At 37.7% G+C, this 20,128-nt stretch overlaps 1 protein-coding gene across 6 annotated transcripts in view; it reads right to left on the bottom strand.

Annotated features, from left to right (window-relative positions):
• The window catches only part of SPICE1 (spindle and centriole associated protein 1), a 97,509-nt gene that overhangs the window by 59,221 nt on the left and 18,160 nt on the right, over window positions 1-20,128 (bottom strand). For all 6 annotated transcript variants that reach the window (XR_009185568.1, XR_009185567.1, XM_058295838.2 and 3 more), the window contains 2 exons: window positions 6,407-6,454; window positions 2,125-2,268 (listed from right to left, as the gene is read on the bottom strand). Coding sequence is in view for 4 of the 6 variants with exons in the window: in XM_058295838.2 (XP_058151821.1) it covers window positions 2,125-2,268; window positions 6,407-6,454 (192 nt within the window). In the remaining 2 variants the exon portion in view is untranslated. The remainder of the gene's footprint in view (window positions 1-2,124; window positions 2,269-6,406; window positions 6,455-20,128) is intronic.

Below are 20,128 nucleotides of genomic sequence, written 5' to 3'. Positions count from 1 at the left end.
CTCTGGGTATGGGACCTAGGTATAGTATTTTTAAAAAAGGATTTCCCAGCTACAATGCTGCATATGTAGAGAACATACTTAAGAATCTACTAGGATGAGAAACATTTCATTTTGGGGAAAAAAAAATTTTTTTTTCTCTTCTTCCTGATATTGATAGTTCTGAACAGTAGATTTTTTTTTTCCCCATGGGGTCAAAAGGTACCTAAGTATATGACTGTGAATGGAAAAATAGGGGAGAGATATCAGATACTGGCAGTTTTTCCACTTTCATTTGTGTGTGAATTTTTAATATAAATGCAGGGACATAAAGCATTAATGCAAGTCAAATGTTTCAGTGAATAAGTTTCAACAGTTCAACTTTATAACAATTATAAATAAACCTGTTAAATTTATCTGGACAATGCCAACATTTGGATTTTTTTTTTTTAAGATTTATTTATTTATTTATTTCTCTCCCCTTCCCCCCCCCAAACCTGGTTGTCTGTTCTCTGTGTCTATTTGCTGCGTCTTCTCTGTCCGTTTCTGTTACTGTCAGCGGCATGAGAATCTGTGTTTCTTTTTGTTGCGTCATCTTGTTGTGCCAGCTCTCCATGTGTGCGGCACCATTCCTGGGCAGGCTGCACTTTCTTTCGCGCTGGGCGGCTCTCCTTACGGGGCGCACTCCTTGTGCGTGGGGCTCCCCTATGCAGGGGACACCCCTACATGGCAGGGCACTCCTTGCGTGCATCAGCACTGCGCACGGGCCAGCTCCACACGGGTCAAGGAGGCCCAGGGTTTGAACCATGGACCTACCATATGGTAGATGGAAGCCCAAACCACTGGGCCAAGTCCACCGCCTAGATTTTTTTAAAACAAGTAAATTTCCTATTGATGGCAACTAAATGGTGTTTTAGCATTTTTATCATACAGTAGATTCCATCCATTCACTATACTTTTCTGAGTCGTCCAACATGCAAGTACATGTTTTTAATGTTATCTGTCTTCTGTGCTGTTCCTGTAAATTTGCTATTAAAATACATTAAACCACACACACAAAAAGATTTCAACCTTACTGATTCTAAAAGTATAATCAGCATAGAGAACCACTTCGCTAGAGCCTAAGTAAGCAGCACCACAGAAAGAAGAAACTTCACTCATCTCTATTATCACTGTCCTTTCAACCCCCTACTTTTACCATATATATTACTTGTCTAAGAAATTCAGGGCACTAGCAGATATCACTAGGGAAAAGAAACAAAAGCTCACGATCTGATGAACACTGGGGGCTGCCTGTCTTCCTAGTTGCAGATGTGTTCTTAGGCCTTTCACCAAGAATTACCACCTAACATATAAATGTACATGACTTGTCCAAAAGTACCAAATATTTTTATCAGTGAAGAACTAAGCAGTTATTTGGGAAATATAATTCTTCTTTATGATTATACAAATGATTTTACTAAGAAATTGAATGAATTCTCAAAAGAAAGAAAGAGTATGATTTAAAACTGCCCAGAAGGTCACCCAGACAGCCACGAACCATAAACTTCAATGCTGAACAAGGTGCAACAATACACTCGGCATGTTTCTTCTCTCTTGATTCTAGCCCTAATAAAAGTTAATTTGTTGTACTTTATTCTTATTTTCAATGTTGTTTATTGCTATACAACATCTGATTACTTATCCAAAACACTCTACATCTGGCAAAGGATGAGTCAAATACAAGTGACTTACTAACATTTTTTTCCAAAGTGATCTGAAACCATAGCTACTGAACCAAGAAAAATAATTACAGCAACTTATATATGTAAGGCACTGACTATGTGACAAGGACTGTGCTAATCATATATATTATATCTCTAACATCTCATAACAACACAATCAGTAAGTAATATTACTCCTATTTTAAAGATGAGAAAATTAAGACTTGAAAGTTAAATAACTCATATAAAGCCTCAAAGCTAGTAAGCTGAGGAACAGGAATTCAGACCACCATACTAGACTCTCAATTGTCACTGTTCTTTTTTTTGGAAGTCAACACTAATTATCAGAATCTCTCCAATGTAAACCAAATTGGGGAGTGAGGGGGAGAGAAAATTCTTTCTTTCTTCTCTTTCTAACTTAAAAGATATTGCAGTTTAGCATTACCTCCTTCATGATAGCCAATCTCTTTTTCTCAAGATTAGAAGCTTCTGGTTTCTGTTTCCTCCATTTTTTCTTCAAAGCTTTTTCTTGGAGTTCCCAGTGTACTAATGCTCGATTCTTGGATTTGTGTATTTCATGACGACGTACCTATATTGGAGAAAAAAATATTATATTCTTTCAGGAATAAAGAAGTTGCCTATTCAGATAATGGGAACCCTGCATTTACTGTTCTTCCATGCCTTAAATACCATATCTTCAATGCCTTATGTAGTTAGTAAGTGCAACTGTTTAGAGGAGATACCAACAGTTGGGCAGTTTTAAAAGGTAGACTTGAAACTTACTACAAAGCTACAGAAATCAAGATAGTGGTATTGGCATAAGGATAGATACATAAATCAATGTAACATAAATCAAATAAACCCTTACATGTATCATCAGTTGAGTTTTAACATCAATGTCAAGACAATTCAACAGGGAAAGAATCGTCTTCAGCAAATGGTGCTGGGACTCTTAGACATCTCTATGAAAATGAGGGAAGCAGACTTGGCAACAAAAAGAAACACAGATTCCTGGTGCCGCTGATAAGGATAGAAGTGGTCACAGAAGAGCACACAGTGAATGGACACAGAGAACAGACAACTGTGGCGGGGAGGGAAGGGAAATAAATTTTAAAAAAATGAATCTAACTGGATCCTGTATTAGTCAGCCAAAGGGGTGCTAATGCAAAGTACCAGAAATCTGTTGGGCTTTTATAAAGGATATTTATCTGGGGTAGAAGCTTACAGTCACAAGACCATAAAGCATAAGTTACTTTCCTCACCTAAGTCTGTTGCCACGTGTTGGAGCAAAATGGCTGCCGACATCTGCAAGAGTTCAGCCTTCCTCTTCCTCCTAAACTCTGTGGTCCCAGCTTCTTCCAATATCAGGGCTGGGATAAGTTTCATCTCTCTCCTGGGGCTCATTCCTCTCTGGGCTCAGGTGCTCTGTTCTCTCCACAAGGCCAGCTGCAGACTATCAGGCAAATGGCTCATCTCTGTTCCCCGGGCCTCTGATGTGTCTAATGGAGCCCTCTCTTTCCTCATATATTTGCTTCTCTATGTATTTACTTTCTAGGGCTTTAGCATTAAACTCTAACTTCCTCCTTTGCCATGTCATTTTCTCTTTGAGTCCCTACCCACCAAGGGGCCGGGGACCCAACATCCTACTGATGTGGCCCAATCAAAGCCTTAATCATAATTTAACCAAGTGAGAATGAAACATCTGAATCAAATACAATCTAATATATCCAGAGGAACAGACCAATGTACAAACATAATACTATCTATTTTTGGAATTCATAAACAACACCAAACTGCTACAGATCCCTAACTCACCAGACATACAAAAATCAACTCAAAATAAATTATATAGATTTAAATATAAGAGCTAAAACTACGAGATTCTTAGAAGAAAACATAAGAGCAAATTTTTGTGACCATGGCTTAGGCAATGGTTTTGTTAGATACATAATAAAAAGCACAGGTAAACAAAGAAAAGTTAGGTAAATTGGACTCGACCAACATTAAAAACTTTTGTGCTGCAAAGGATCCTATCAAAAAAGTGGGAAGATGGCCCACGAAATTGGAGAAAATACTGCAAATTATACATCTCGTAAGAGACTTGTATCTAGAAAATAAAAAAGACGACCCAATTTTTAAAATGGGTGTGGCAGTTTGAGATCATTTGTGAATTCCAAAATGAGATACTGATTAGGTTTGTAAACTGGTCTGTTTCTCTGGACCGTGATACCCTTCAATTATATTAAATTCAAAGGTTTTACATTTACATGATTATGTTAAGATTAGGGCTTGATTCAACCATGTCATTAGGGCATGCAGGGTTAAGTCGCCACCCCTTTGGTGGGCTATATAAACGGACATTCACTCAAGGAGACACACAGAATCAGATACACAAAGGAAGAGAGACAGCTCCATAGACATGGCTGAGACCCCAGGAAGAGAGATGAGCCATTCACCTGAGAGTTTACAGTTGACCCTATGAAGAGAACACAGCAGATGAGCCTGGAAAGAAATGAGCCCCTGAAAGAGACCAGCCCTATGCCAACCTACAGTTGAGATCATAAGAAGCTGGACCCATGGAGCCTAAAGATAGAAGAGGAAGGCTGAACCCTCACAGGTGTCCACATGTGTCGTCTACCATCCTGCTTCAACATGTGGCAATAGAGTTTGGTAAGGAAGTAACCTTGAGTTGGACTTTTTAGGGCCTTGTAACTGTAAACTTTTACCCCAAATAAATATCCTTTTATAAAAAGCCAACAGATTTCTGGTACTTGGCATCAGAACCCCTTTTGGCTAATTAATACAACTGTTAATGAATTAAAATAGGTATTTCTCCAAAAAAGATATATAAATGACGAATAAGCACATAAAAATAATCAATATCATTAGTAACCAAGGAAATTGCAAATCAAAACCACAAGAAACAACTTTATACCCACTAGGATGACTAAAACCAAAATGACAATAACAAATGTTACCAAGGAGGTAGAGAAATTGGAATTCTTATACATTTCTAGTGAGATTATAAAACGGTATGGATACTTTGGAAAACAGTTTGGCAGTTTCTCAGAATACTGAATATAGAGTTACATTATGATCCAGCAATTCTACCAAGGTATACACCAGTGAGAAATGAAACATTTCCACTCAATTGGATCTAATCATTGTATACAAATGTCCATAGCAACATTATTCACAACAGCCAAAAATGGAAATATCCCAAATGTCCATCAACTGCCGAATAAACAAAATATGGTATATCCATAAAACGTTATCTTTTTTGGCAATAAAAAGTAATGAAGTACTGACCCGTGCTACAGCATGAATAAAATTTGAAGCCATTATGCTAAGTTTAAAAAGTCAGACATAAAAGGCCATATATTATATGATTTCACTCATAATGAAAGTTCAAAACAGTCAAATCCATAGAGACAGGAAGTAGATTAGTGGTTGCCAGGGGCTGGGGGTATGTGAGAATGGGGAATGACTGCTAACAACGGTTACGCAGTTTCCTTTCAGGGTGATGAAAATGTTCTAGAATTAGAGATGATGGTTGTACAATTCTGTTGAATATACTAAAAGTCACAGTACTGAACATATGAAAAGGATGCATTTTATGGTATGTGAATTCTATCTTAATAAAACTCTTATTTTTAAAAAAACCTATGGCAGAAATTAAAATTAAAAGTGGGACTTGAACTGAGATAAGGAAGCAAGGTAAGATACAGATAGGTAAGGACATAGGAAAGGAAACCACTGCAAATAAGGAAAACAGAATGAAAATAGCATGACTAAGGGCTCAAAGGTGGGAATTTCACATCTTGGCATATTACTAAATTGACTAGACCAGTGTGTTTATGTAAGGAAGAAATAATGACATAGATACAGATGATGGATGACAGAAGACAAAGATCTAAAGATGTAGAGTGATAGATGATAGCCAATACATAGATAAAGGATAGGGAAAGATGGATAGACACATATAGGGCAATACTGAACTAGAAAGATTTCAAACTGTAAATAAACTCCATCATCTAATGAAATTCTAATACATGCTTATTTGATACATGTGTTTAACTTCTGCGTCAACTTGGCTACCTTATGGTATCAGTTTGGTTAAGCAAAGAACGGGCTGATTGTTACTGTGAGGATTTCATGGATTTAAATCATTGACCAATTAACTGCATCTATGGCTGATTAAATCTACATACAATTAACAAAGAGATTGCCTTCAGCAATGAGAGGATTCCCCTCATTGGAATCTCTTCATCCAATCAGATGAAGGCCTCGCCAGCTTCACCTGGGAAACTAATCTTTACCTTCACCAGAGTTCCCAACTTGGGAATTCTCCTGGGGAATTCAACATCACAACTGAGTTCCCAAATTGCAGCCTGCCATACAGAATTCAGATTTGCCAATCCCTACGGTCGTGCAAGCCAATTCCTATAATAAATGTCTTAATGCTTACATAGACAGATAAGATACATAGATAGATACATAGACATAGATCTCCCATTCTGTTTCTCTTGAGAACCCTCACTAGTATAACATACCTAGCTAAAATCAGGGAATTGAGAAGATATGCTTTTGAAAATTTTATATGTACATAAACAAGATTAAATATAACTGAACTACTTCCAGGAACTGCCTATGGTTTCTATTCTGAAGGTTAGAAACCAAATATCAAAAAAATATTAAGCAAATTATTTTTTTGATATTAAACTTACCAGATCTTCAGGAGTTGCCCGATGGACTGTTAGATCATTAACAGTATTCTGCCAAAAAAAAAAGATGATCTTACATTAAAAGAAAAAAAAGTCTCCTTATAAAATATAAGCACATACTGGATTTTAATAGCTGAAAATGAATTCAAAATCCTAGTATCCAAAAGTCTTTCTTTCCAAGAACCAGTGGGCAGTTTGAAATTATATTATGAATCCTAAAAAGAGAAAGATTATGTTTGTGAACTAATCCATTCCTGCGGGTTTGAGAATCTTTCAAATGGACATCAGTGAGGCGTGACTCTGGTTGAGTTTCCCTCCTCTTGCTGGGTCTATAAAAATAGAGACACAAGAAAAGGAAGCCACCCTACTTTCTCCTGCCATGTGAGAGAAAAGACTCTAATTCTGCCCACAGCTGAGCTACAGAAGAGTAGACCCTGAGGGGCTCAAAGAGCTGAGGCCCAGTGAGAGATGAGCCATTTGCCTGATAGCTTGCAACTGAAAACTCAGGAAGAAAGGAGAGCAGACAAGACTGATGGAGGAGGCCCAGGGAGGGACAATCACTATGCCTGGTTGCCACAGCTGAGCCCCAGGAGATGGTAGATTCTGAGGGGAGGGCAGAGATTGGTGGCCATTATGCTTTGCAATGTGGCTGGACAACAGGATCAATAGTAGCTGACTTTGGTGAGAAAGCGCCATGATTTGATACTTCACAGCCTCAGAACTATAAGCTTTTAACCCAAATAAATTCCCTTTATAAACTCATTTCCGGTACTTTGCATCAGCAGCCTGTCATAAACTAAAATAACCAGTATTTTAAATTTAAATATTAACACATTACTTTTGGGTATCTCAAAGAAAATAGAAGACTATTTTGGATGTTTTACAGAAAACAAGCACTAAATTCACCAAGCAGGCATATACTATACTAAAAAAATGAATAAAACAGATAGTATATAATTTAAAATAAGTAAGCTTAACTAAAGTTGTCATTTTCAAATTGAATTCCATGAAATTCCAGAATTCCATGAGGCGAGTATAAAGATTCCTAAAAGAAAGTAGATCATTACAGAAAGGTACAATTTTTGTCCAGGCAAACACCTTAAGCAGAGGATCACAATGACAGACGAAGCTCCAAGGCACTGTATAATTTTGAAAATAGTCACAAATAAAAAGGCACTAAAGCAACACATCAGGGCCACACATTGTACAACTCCAGAAGTACCATTAATACCTAGTAAATACTACCCCTTGGAGTTGTGCACTCTAAGTAGCAGCCTTGCAACCTGGCTAGTTCTACAACGACTTCAACCAATTTGCTACCCAGATTTTGTAAGCCAAAAAAAAAAATGTAAAGTTTTACTTCTAAGTGATAAAAAATACGAAGAGAACAGTGTCTAGTGAAATAGCTTTTGAAATATTCAAAGACCAAACTTCATGGCTATAGTTTACATCTAACTCAAGGTTTACTATACTAAAACAGTTATTCCTTTCAATAACTGTACCTTATAGAAAACTATAAGGCAAAATTATAAGGTAATGAGAACTGTTTTTAATTATTGTTTTAAAAACTCAGGCATACAAATAAATTACATGTTTAGAATTTGTTCCTATGGGGAATATGAACAATTTCATTAATATTTTATTTTCAAATTGCCTTTAAAGCTAATTTACAAGTCACTCAAGGAAATATCTAACTTTATTTTATATCAAAACAGTATTGATCAGGGGAGGGGATGTGGCTCAAGCAGTTGGGCACCCACCTCTCACATGGGAGGTCCCAGTTTCGGTTCCCAGTGCTTCCTAAAGAAGACAAGCAAACAAAATGAACAAACAACAAGCGGAGACAATGAGGCAGCCATCTCGGGGGCGGAGTGGGAGAGCCAAAAACAGTATTGGTCAGAGTAGCTTCCAGAGGACAAAGATGGTGGTACAAAGACACTCCAGGGTAGTGTGTCCCAACAGAATCTATGAACAATTAGCAAGAACTGGCAGAGCCATCATCCTCAAAACTCCACAACACAGTTAAAGGGTTGCAGTAGCTGAATGAGTACTAAATCAAGAAAAAGCAGTTTTAAAAATGATACAAGAAGCTATGGCATCCTTGCTGGCACTTTCCCAGCCCTCCCCAGCATGGTATGCAGCCAGACTATTTTCCCATTGGCTTTCCTGGTCCAGCTCCAGAGAAAGCAGAGTAACCCCTACGTTCATACTGTGGTGCCTGCATGTAGGTGCCAATTTTAAGGTAGCAACCTGAAAGACTGGACAAGGAAACTCTTCTCTAGCTACCCCTCCTAGGACTTGCCTGCAGGTAAGTTTACAGACAGCTAAATCAGTGTAAGAAACAATTAGGTCAAAGTGGCCTGTGACATAGGAGTGCCTGCTTTAACACAACAATACAGCACCCAGAAGGGGAAGGAAAGTCTATTTACTATGAGTAGACAGAGCCTTCTAATTCCTGTAAAAGAGAGAATTTCTAAGGCCTCAATCAAGCACAAATTCAGAACAAAGGTTCAGAGAAGATAGAGAGAACCCTGTACTTCACATTGTCCTGGAGATGAACTTCTTAATGAGGGGACTAAACTCTAAAGGACTGCACCAGCCAGTGCAAAGTCAATTTGCAAAGACAGTTGGAAGTTTTTGAATTTTTGTGTGTTTTTTCTGAGCTTCTGGCATTCAAGGAAATGTCTAATCACTAGCTAGATACAAACCTAAGGAGCTGACAGCTAAAAGTACTAAATGTCAGAGTTAACACTTTAAAATACAAAAAGGACAGTGTACCAAAAAAAGATTACAAGACAAAAAACCAAAAACACGAAATGATGGTGACCCAAAGGAACAACACAAAAATTCAGAAACCAATAATAAAAGAAAAACAGACTTTGGACATATCAAAGATTTTTAAAAAGTAATTTTCAATAATTATCAAGATAAAGGAAAACACAGAGAAAGACTGAAAGATACCAGGAAAATGATGAGTGAAAAATATGAGAAACATAAGAAAAAGAAATATTTAAAAGGAACCAAATAAATACTCAAGTTGAAGACCATAATAAATGAAATGAAAAATTCCCTTTGAGGGTTTTAACAGCAGTGTAGCAGTTTGATATAGTTATGAATTCCAAAAATAGATACTAGCTTATGTTTGTAATCTGGTCTATTACTGGGTATGATTGAGTTATGGTTAGGGCTTTGACTGGGCCACGTCATTAGGGCATCGAGTCCTGACCCTTTGGTGGGTGGGGACTCACAGATAAAAGGCATGGCAAAAGACAGAGTTGGAGCTTTTGATGCAAGGATTTTCTGATACTGGAGTTTGATGCTAAAGTCTTAAGCTGGAGCCCCAGGAATTAAGCACACAGAGGAAAGAGAAGCAAGCCCCAGGAAGAGAGGACCTAAGCTAGGAGAAGAACACAGAGGAATAGAGACAGTTCCTCAAACACAGCAGAAACTCCAGGGAGAGAGACAGAGCCATTCACTTTATAGTCTACAGCTGACCTTGTGAAGAAAACTGAGGATACGATCCCAGAGGAACCCAGGAAGCCTGAACCTTGGCAGATATCGGCAGCCATCTTGCTCCAACATGTGAAAATAGCCTTTGGGGAGGTAATTAACTTACGCTTTACAGCCTGGTGTCTGTAAGCTCCTGCCCCAAATAAATACCCTTTACAAAGACCAACCAAATTCTGGTATTTTGCTTCAGCACCTCTTTAGCTGACTAATACAAGCAATTTACAGCTGGCAAAAGAACCAATTAACTCGAAGATAAGACAACTGAAATGATTCAGACCAAAAGGCAGAAAGAAAAAATAAAGAACAAAACATGAACAGAGCCTCAGAGACCATCAAGAGTACCAATATATGTGTGGTAGTAGTGCTAGAAGGAAAAGAAAGGGGCAGAAAAAATATTACAAGAAATAATGGCAGAAAACCTCCCAAATTTAATGAAAGACATGACTATGCACAATCAATAAGCCCAAAGCACCCAAAAAAGAATAAACCTGAAGAGAACCATACCCAGGCACAGAATAGTCAAACTGCTAAAAGCCAAGGGCAGGAATAGAGTTCTGAAAGCTGCAAGAGGAAAGCAACGTGTTATGTACACAGCAATACAAACAGGATTAGGCACCAATTTCTTATCAGAAACCATGGAAGCAAGAAGGCCAAGGGACAAAATATTTTAAGTGCTGAATGGAAAAAACTGCCAACCAAGAATTTTATATCTGGTGAGACCGTCTTTCAAAAAAGGGCAAGATTAAGACATTCCCAGATAAACAAAAGCTGAGAGATTCTGTCACTATTAATTGCCCTGCAAACAATGCAAAAGGTAGTACTTTAGACTGAAAAAAAATGACCCTTGGGGAAAGGATGTGGCTCGAGCAGTTAAGTACCTGCTTCCCATATGGAAGATCCCAGGTTCAGTTCCCAGTACCTCTTTTATTTTTTCTTTTTATTTTTTTGTCTTTATTTTTTTAATGAGGTCCCCACATAGCACCCACCCCCGACTCCTCCCACATCAACAACCTCTTTCATCATCGTGGCACAGTCTTTGCATTTGGTGAATATATTTTGGAGCACTACTGCACCACATGGATAGTGGTTTGCATTGTAGTTTACACTCTCACCCAGATGAAATTGCCTTTTTAAGAATAATTTAAATATACAATTGAATATATGATTCAGTCTTTAACAGCACAAATTTATCAGGCAAAGTAATATATTGTCAATCTATTCAAAGACAATGTAGATTAAAAGGAGAATAATTGCAAAAATATTTAACAAAAGATAAGATGCTTTAACAGTAATGTTTCAGGCATCAGAGTATGTGCATTATTGCAGGAAATCCTCAAAATAAAATATGTTTGCACTCTTTCCAGGCTGACACATAAGAAAAAGATAATCCTTTAGAAATCAAGTCAGGTTACCAAAAGTTGGAAATAGGCAAGAAAGTAATATTAAAGCACTTTAAAACTCACCTAATCATAGTGGGATTGTCCTGAAAGAACAGTCTTATCATTTTCTTGAATACAGCATTCCCTTCATAGTTTTAATCACAGCCTCTTTCATTTGTTTGTTTCTGAGACTATGTATAATAGTATTCGAGAAAGGAAGGACTATAGAATAGAATACAGAATTGATCATGTCCTGAATTGTGCTTGAAATGGAGGTTGGCTTCATATACACTGCAGCACCAGAACTGAGAATGACTGACAGCACTAGGATATGAGGGACACAGGTAGAAAATGCCTTTCCTTGCTCTCCCCTGGTTGGAAACTTAAGCCACAGTAGAAAATATATAAACATATGACCTGGTAATAAAGGCAAAGTAGCTACTAACAATCAGCAGTGTAGAGAAAAAAAATGAAATTTCATTGTGAAGGTGTCAGAGCAAGAGTTTCAGTAGAGAGGGTATATCACAGAAGAACTGATGGACCACATTGGACTGACAAAAGGGCAGTTGAAAGGTGTTGCCAGTGTGGAACCCTGAGTAAGCCAGACCACTGAGTACTGAGGCCAAAGTCACCTGGACACAGACATGAGGGTTCATGAGAGTAGTGGAGTAGTGGGGTAGTGGAGAGGCTGGAAGATGGCCACATAGTGGTCATGGGTCATGGAGGTGAAGAGTATCACCTCCACAAATCCACAAAAAAAGACCATGAATATCAGCCACTGATATGTTCCTGTTGTCAGTGATAAAGTTGGCACAGGACTTGGGGACAATAGTGGAAATGTAAAACATGTCTAAGAAATACATGGGGGTGTGAAGTTTCTTCTCAAGGGTGGTTACTGTTACAATGAGAAAGTTCCCCATGAGGGTTTTCAAGTACATCAGAAGGAATAGCATGGCATGAAAGATTCTGTACTTATACATCAGAAAATCTTGTAAGGAGGAATTCATTCTCCACAGTAGAGTTGGGTGTCTTTAGGTAATTTGCTTTGGACAGAGAGAGGAAAAGTATATAATCTCTAAACAGCATAAGGAACCAACATGAAGAAAGAAATGAACACACATAAGCTTATCAACACGTACTTATAAACTATGTAGTTCCCATTGTTTATTTGGAAATAGCACAGTGTTGCCTTACAATCCTTTCATTCCTGTGTTTGTATATTTTATTTTCAGTGCATAGGTAGTAATAAAACTAATTTTTAGTGTTTGTATCCATGTTTGTTTAAAATTTTATCACTGATACCTGTATATTGGATGTATTGTAGATCAAAATTTGCCTGGAAGAATAATTGAGTTAATACAGGTAATTTCTATACATATTGACTGGTTAGCCATATTCTGTATATTTAAACACATCATTAGTTGATGACAAACCACCATCTGAAAAAAAATATGAGGCTGCTATTTTGTCTATCAAAATTTTATGTGTGGTGATAATTATGTATCTGCCCACTAGCAGGAAAATTGTTTGTATGTTTAATTGCACACTATGGCTATTTGTTTTTTAGAATGTAATGACTATTGAACCTGGGACCTTGTACATGACAAGCAGATGCTCAAACCACTGAGTCACACCCACTCCATAAACATACACTATACCCTTTGATACAGATTCTATTTGGAAATTCTCTTCGAAGAATTCCTCTTTCTAATTTCTATCTTCTTATTAGCTAAATATATCTCCTCCTTGCAACTATTAATATGTACTCTTTATTTTAATATTGTATTCTTCTTTCTCTTTTTCTCTTTTACTCTCTCTCTCTGTTTCCCTGTCTCCCTCCTTATCTGCCTAAAATTATTTTAGGTCTATGTGGTTTATATTTATCCTTTCTTAGCCTAAATATCATAATCAACTATTGGAAAGTACAAACATTTCAATGCATTTAGAATGTTACATGTAGCTTATAATATTCACAGATTACATATTTTAATTCTCACTGTAACTCTATAAATTGGCAAGTAACATATCCAATATTAAAAGGAAAATAAGGGATCAATAAAAGGTTCATGGACCTGTTAACCCACAGAAATCTAAGTGAATGAGCAGGCATTCAAAACTGGGTTTGTCTACTCAGAAAGTCCATTTTCACATATTGTGTTTCTCCATCAGAACTCCTGATCATTGTTTTCCATCACCACAATCCCTGCTTTTGTTATTATCTGAGCATTTGTTTGTACAATTCCATCCTAGGCTTCCACACAGTGCAGGAGTCATGAGAGAGCATGGTTTTAGATTTTTAGACCACTGTTTTCTGGTGTTGAAAAATCACTCCATTGATTTCCTCTTTAATACAGTGAGTACTAAGTGTACCATAAGAACTGTTCAAACTATTTGCCATATCACTCATTCCCAACAGTGTGTTATGATTTAAAATAAGGATAATTTGCTATAATCTGTTTGAATACATGTAATACAGTAAAATATCTAAGGTGTCCCAGTACTTCTACATGTCAACGTACTTACATAAACAATGAAACAAATCTCCATGAATTTTATATTGAAGGCAACCCATGAAGCAGTGTAATAGGTGAAACAGAGAAATATTGGGAGCCTAATTTGGGTCAAATCTGATCACGAATCAATTTTTATTTTTAAGAATAATAACATAACGTGCAGTAAATTTTTTAAAATAATTTAACACTGTGAGAAATCATAATAAGATTTCTTGTCCTAATAACTTGTCTTTCAATATAAAGTAATTCTTATATATTTCACTCATAATTTCCTCCTTGTCTGCTGAAATGGAGTGAGTGGAACCATCCATTTCTCAGGTAAATTCATTCTCTCTCCTTTTTCACTTATGCTAATGCACCCAATTAAAGTCTTTCCTTTCCATATGTTCTTTGAGTTGACAAAAGTGTCTAGGTTCCTCTGTTCAAAAAATTCACAGTGAAACTCTGATACATTAATTTATTTATATTTTGACTTCTTTTTGTGAACTTTTTTCAATATAGGTTATATCCATTTAAGATTATTATTTGAAACAAAAATCTTACTCTTACCAGCATCTAAGCATGTCATTTCAAGAACATTTACATCAGAAAATCTATTGATTGATAAATTAATATTCAGCTGCCTGAAGTCCTCAACCTTGGAATATGCTACAAGGATTTCTATTTCTTCTGTTACATCTCCGCTTTCCTACAATTTACCTTCATCTTGTTATAGTTATACATTTCATTAAGACATTCAGGGTTCCAAGGTATCATTTCTCAATAGCCAATTCCAAATTGCATTTTTTATAGCACTCTACAGTTATTAGTTTGGAATTCTCTTCCTCCCCCACTTCTCTGCCATCCTACTTCTAGTTGTTTTTTTTATTATTCTGCCATCATCTAATCTTCCACCACTCTATCACTGCCTTGTCCCGTTCTTTTAGAACTTCACTATTACTTCTCCATTATCTCTTAATTGCATTAGAGTATGTTTTGGCAAGTCATTAACATATATCAAATATTGTTGTTTTAAGATAAATCTCTCCTTAATGATCACAGATGTAATTTCTGACTTTTGGTAAACTTCATTTACAATATTATTTTTGTAAAGATAATATATATCTAAAATTAATTGAATTCCAGCACATCTTAACTATCCATCAATTTATTTTAAACTACTTTTAGTACAGTCAAGTATTACTGAACTTAGACCAATATGGAATCGATATGTATTCCAATAATTTGGAATTAAAAATTACTAGGGGAATTGTGGGAAGATGGCATCAGATTAGGCAAGCAAAGCTCAGGTCTCTCACAAAAAAATGGAGACAACCAGCACGATGGTGGCAGAGTAAGGAGCTCCTGGAGTCGCTTCTGCTACAGGGCAGTTAGCCAGCTGAAGCACCTGTTTGGGGCCTCCAGGAGACCAGAAGAGCATCCTGCAACATACTTGAAGGAATGGAAAGAGAAGACTGCCCATCCGCAGAGAAGATTCATAAGCAGAGTACTCCACACAACAGAGGCCAGTGCCCATCCTCCACTGAAGGCACTGTGGGAGCTGTTCTATGGCTGGAATTGAAAGCTCTACTTCCCAAAAATGGAGGAGGAAGAGACAGTTGGGCACCAACTCTGCTACTTTTGAGTAAATTCAGCAGGCTAAAGTATAATCCTAAGAACAGCTAAAGTTTAAACCTGTCCAAGTCAGAAAGAGGCTGGCAGCTGCCTTCTTGATTCCATACCAGGCATGATGGGAAGTGGGATGAACTGAAAATCACAGTGCTGGTAGGGACTGGCTTCCAAATCAGTTTGCAGCTCTAGCCTAGGTCCCAGCCCCACCTCTGGCAGGGAGGAAGCTAGGGGGATCTGTGCCAATCTCTCTGGGAAATTACCAGCAAAGCCATGGAGGCGAGTGATTATCCTATTTTGGCAGCACAGGCTGCTCCAGAAGCTATTCTGTGGCTGGAATTTAAGGTTCCATTTGCCACAAACACGGAAGGAAGAGATGGTTGACCACCAATTACAGCTACTGATTAGTAAAGCCTGCTAGCTAAAGCATAACCCTAAGAACAGCTTAAGTATGAAACTGTCTAGGTAAGAAAGAGGCTGGTAGTGTCAGGCTGACCAAAAATCACAGTGATGGTAGGGACTGGCTTCTTTCACCCAGACTGGCCTGCAGCCATAGCCTAGGCTTCAACTCCACTGCTGGCAGGGAGGAGACTGGTGGACCCTGCACCAGACTATCCAGGTAATGGCAGGTATATTTGGATGGCACAGACTGAATAATCAGAAGTCTAATGGGGCAACTGCAGTGATCTTGGACATCCACAGCTTAGATTACTGCCACACCTGCAACTCTATTCCTGCCCCAGGCAGGGAAGAAGGAGGTGTGAAACGTCATCAGGCTCTGTGGGCAATGACAGTCTAGCCAAGCATCAATGGGATTATTCCTACAGCTGTGACTGTCCCTACCCCTGGCAAAGGAGCAAGTTGGGAGAAGCTTCATCAGGTCATGGTGCAATGACAGCAGCTTGAGCCTCCACAGCTAACAATACCAACGACATCCTTGGTTCCTACAGCACAACCAGCTAGGGAGAAAGGGCAGGAAGCTCTAGATTAAAGAGAAAAACTGCACTCAGAATAAATATTCTAGTAATCCAGATGCCAAGACACCAACAAAAAATTACAACCCACACCAAGAAACAGGAAGATATGGCCCAGTTAAAGGAAAAGGATAAGACCCCAGGTGACATAAAGGAGTTGAGATAACTAATCACATATGTTCAAGCAAATCTCCTTAATAAATTCAGTGAGATGGCTAAAGACATTAAGGATATTAAGAAGACATTGGATGAGCAAAAAGAAGAATTTGAAAGCATACATAGAAAAATAGCAGATCTTATGGGAATAAAAGTTGCAATAAATGAAATTCTAAAAATCATTGGACTCATATAATAGATTTGAGGAGGCGGAAGAGAGGATTGGTCAGCTTGAAGAAATGGCCCCTGAAAATGAACATACAAAAGAATAGATGAAGAAAAGAATAAGAAAAATTGAACAACATGTCTGGAAACTAAATGACAGCAAAAGACATGCAAGCATATGTGTCATGGGTGTCCCAGAAGGAGAAAAAAAGGGAAAAGGTGCAGAAGAAATACTTAAAGAAATAATGGTAGAAAATTTCCCAACCTGATTGCAGGACATAGAAATCCATGTCCAAGAAAAACAATGTACTCCCATCCAAATATATCTGAGTAGACCAAGTTGAAGACATACAAATCAGAATGTCAAATGTCAAAGAAAAAAGAGAGAATTCTGAGAACAACAAGAGAAAAGTAATGCATTACATATAAGGGATACCCAATAAGATTAAGTGCTGATTTCTCACCAGAAACCATGGAGGCAAAAAGACAGCGGTATGATTTATTTAAGATACTACAAGAGAAAAACTTCCAACCAAGAATCTTATATCCAGCAAGATTGTCTTTAAAAAACGGGGGTAAGTTTAGCATATTCACAGATAAAGAGAAACTGAGAGAATTTCTAACCAAGATACCAGATTGTCAGGAAATAGTAAAGGGTGTACTTGAGCCTTAAAAGAAAACACAGGAGAGAGAGGCCTGGAAGAAAGTCTAGAAATGAAGATTACATCAATAAAAGTAACTAAAAGTGTCAAAGCAGTGGTGAAAACAAAGTATGACAGATAAAATTCAAATAGTCAGGAAGAAATTTAACCAATAATGTGAAGCACTGGTATTCAGAACGTTAAAAAAAAAATAAAAAAGGTCTAAACTGGAAGAACATTCAATGCTCATGGATTGGAAGACTAAAGATCATTAAGATGTCAATTCTACTCAAATTGATATACAGATTCAATACAATCTTAATAAAAAGACCACCAGTATTTTTTTGTTAATTTATAACACTATTATCAAACTTATTTGGAAGGGTAAGGGGCCCTGAACAGCCAGAAACATCTTAAAAAGGAAAAGCAAACTCTCATCTCCAGACTTTGAATGAGACTACCTAGCTATAGTGGTAAAGGTACTGGCATAAAGAAAGACACATAGACCAATGGAACCAAAAGGATGGTTCAGAAACAGACCCTCACATGTATGGTCAAGTGATTTTTGCCTGTCAAACACACATCTCAGGCAGAACACTATATTCAAGAAATGGTGGTGAAAAAACTTGATATCCATAGCCAAAGGAAGAAAGAGGACCCCTAACTCACATCTTATCCAACAATTAACTCTAAACGGATCAAAAACTTAAGAATAAAAAAAAGAACCATAAAGCTCCTAAAAGAAATTGTAGGAAAATATCTTTAAGACTTGGTGATAAGTGATAGTTTCTTAAAGGAGATAAGAGGAGAACTGAGATGGACTAATCATGTTTAATATATGTAGCAGTTTTAATTACCTTTACTGTAAAAGTGTGGAAATGTATAGAGGATGCACATGCCACAGAGGCTGGCCCTGTGATGGCATTTATCATTTCTCTCTTATAAATGATAAATGATATCATTTATATCATTTATATAAATGATATATAGATAATAATAATAGGGTGTGTTGGGCGAAAATACTTTGGTTAGTAGTAATATTTTGACAATGAGCTTTAAACATTAGTTGAAAATGTTTAACAACAATGTAAAGTGTTGTTGGTAGGGTGAGGAATGAAAGTCCTGTATGGTGTTATACACATTTAATTTGTAATTTCACAACTATTAGTATACACTTATTGTTTATGTATGTTTGTGTATGAGTGATACACTTTAATAAATTAAAACAAAATGGAGAAAGAGCCAAAAGCTGACTGAAGCAAATGTTTTGGGATTGACAGACCAAGACTGTGTTTCACAACTCCCAAGATGATGAGGGACAAAGAGAGGAAGAACCTGCAACAACAAACATGAGTTAACAAACCCCCATGGTAGCCAAGAAGGGCTACCCTACCCACCCCCATTATATTAAGCTGGAAAATCTCCTGGCTCACTGCAGTTGACAGAGAGGAAGACATCTTCCAACCTGTCAACTGAAACAAGGGAAAAGGGAGGGAGAGGTGGGGTTTTTTCTTCAGTGAATTAAGTCTAAAGAGCCTACTTTTTGTCTCAGTTCTGGCCAGACCAAAACACAGTGAAAGGAATTTGAAACATCTCTGTGGAAAAGGGCACCAATGAGTGCCATCTGTTGGCTCACCTGGAAATTGTGTGAACAACAACAACAAAAAACAACAATTTCTGAATTACTAAATCTCCCAGCTACTTGGATGGGCTCCCTTCCCCCAACACCAAGATACTAAGCTGAGGTAAAACCCCTCAAAGGTGACTGAGGGGAAAAGACCCCTTCCTCCCTATCAGCTGATACAAAGGACAAGGGAGGGGAAGTTGGGGGGCATTTTTTCATTGAATTTGGCTAGTAGAACCTGCTTTAAATCTCAGCTCTGGCTAGAGCAAACAAAGAATAACGGAAAGAGAAATAACTCCATGGAACGGAGTGCCAAAGTGCACCATCTGCTAGCTGGTCTGGAAATTGCATGGGCAAAAGCTGCAGTTGGGTCTCTACATTCTCTAACATCTGGGAGAAAATCTATGCCCAATTAATGAGTACCTGGTATGATTTTGGTCATTCAAACTAGGCCAAAGTTAAGTTGAACCAAATAGCAAAAGAAGAGTTGTAAAAAAAAAAAAGAGAGAAAAATAGCTGTCAGAGTAAATATTCCAAATTATTAAATGCCTAGATCACAAAATATTATAAGCCATACTAAGAAACAGGAAACAATGGCCCAGCCAAAGGAACAAACCAAATATCCTGAAGAGATACAAGATTTAAGGCAATTAATCAAATACAATCACACAACTCTCCTAAACCAACTTAAATGATTGAATGAAAATATGACTAAATAAAAAGAGGAAATGAAGGAAACACTAGGTGAACTTAAAAAACAAATTAAAAGCCTGCAAAGAAAAGTAAATGACCTTATGGAAATGAAAGACAGAAGGGCTGTAGGGGAAGTAGACTTGCCCCAATGGATAGGGCATCTACCTATCACGTGGGAGGTCCGCGGTTCAAACCCCAGGCCTCCTTGACCCATGTGCAGCTGGCCCATGCGCAGTGCTGATGCGGGTAAGGAGTGCACTCCATGTAGGGGTGTCCTCCATGTACGGGAGTCCCATGCACAAGGAGTGCGCTGGTAAGGAGAGCCACCCAGGGTGAAAGAAAGTGCAGCCTGCCCAAGAATGGCGCTGCACACATGGAGAGCTGACACAACAAGATGATTCAACAAAAAGAAACAGATTCTCCGTGCCGCTGATTAGGATAGACGCGGCCACAGAAGAACAC

This window comes from Dasypus novemcinctus, chromosome 4 (genome assembly GCF_030445035.2).
Source record: "Dasypus novemcinctus isolate mDasNov1 chromosome 4, mDasNov1.1.hap2, whole genome shotgun sequence".
NCBI lineage: Eukaryota > Metazoa > Chordata > Mammalia > Cingulata > Dasypodidae > Dasypus > Dasypus novemcinctus.
The sequence above is the reverse complement of the archived record's forward strand: the minus strand, read 5'-3'. Positions and strand labels throughout refer to the sequence as shown.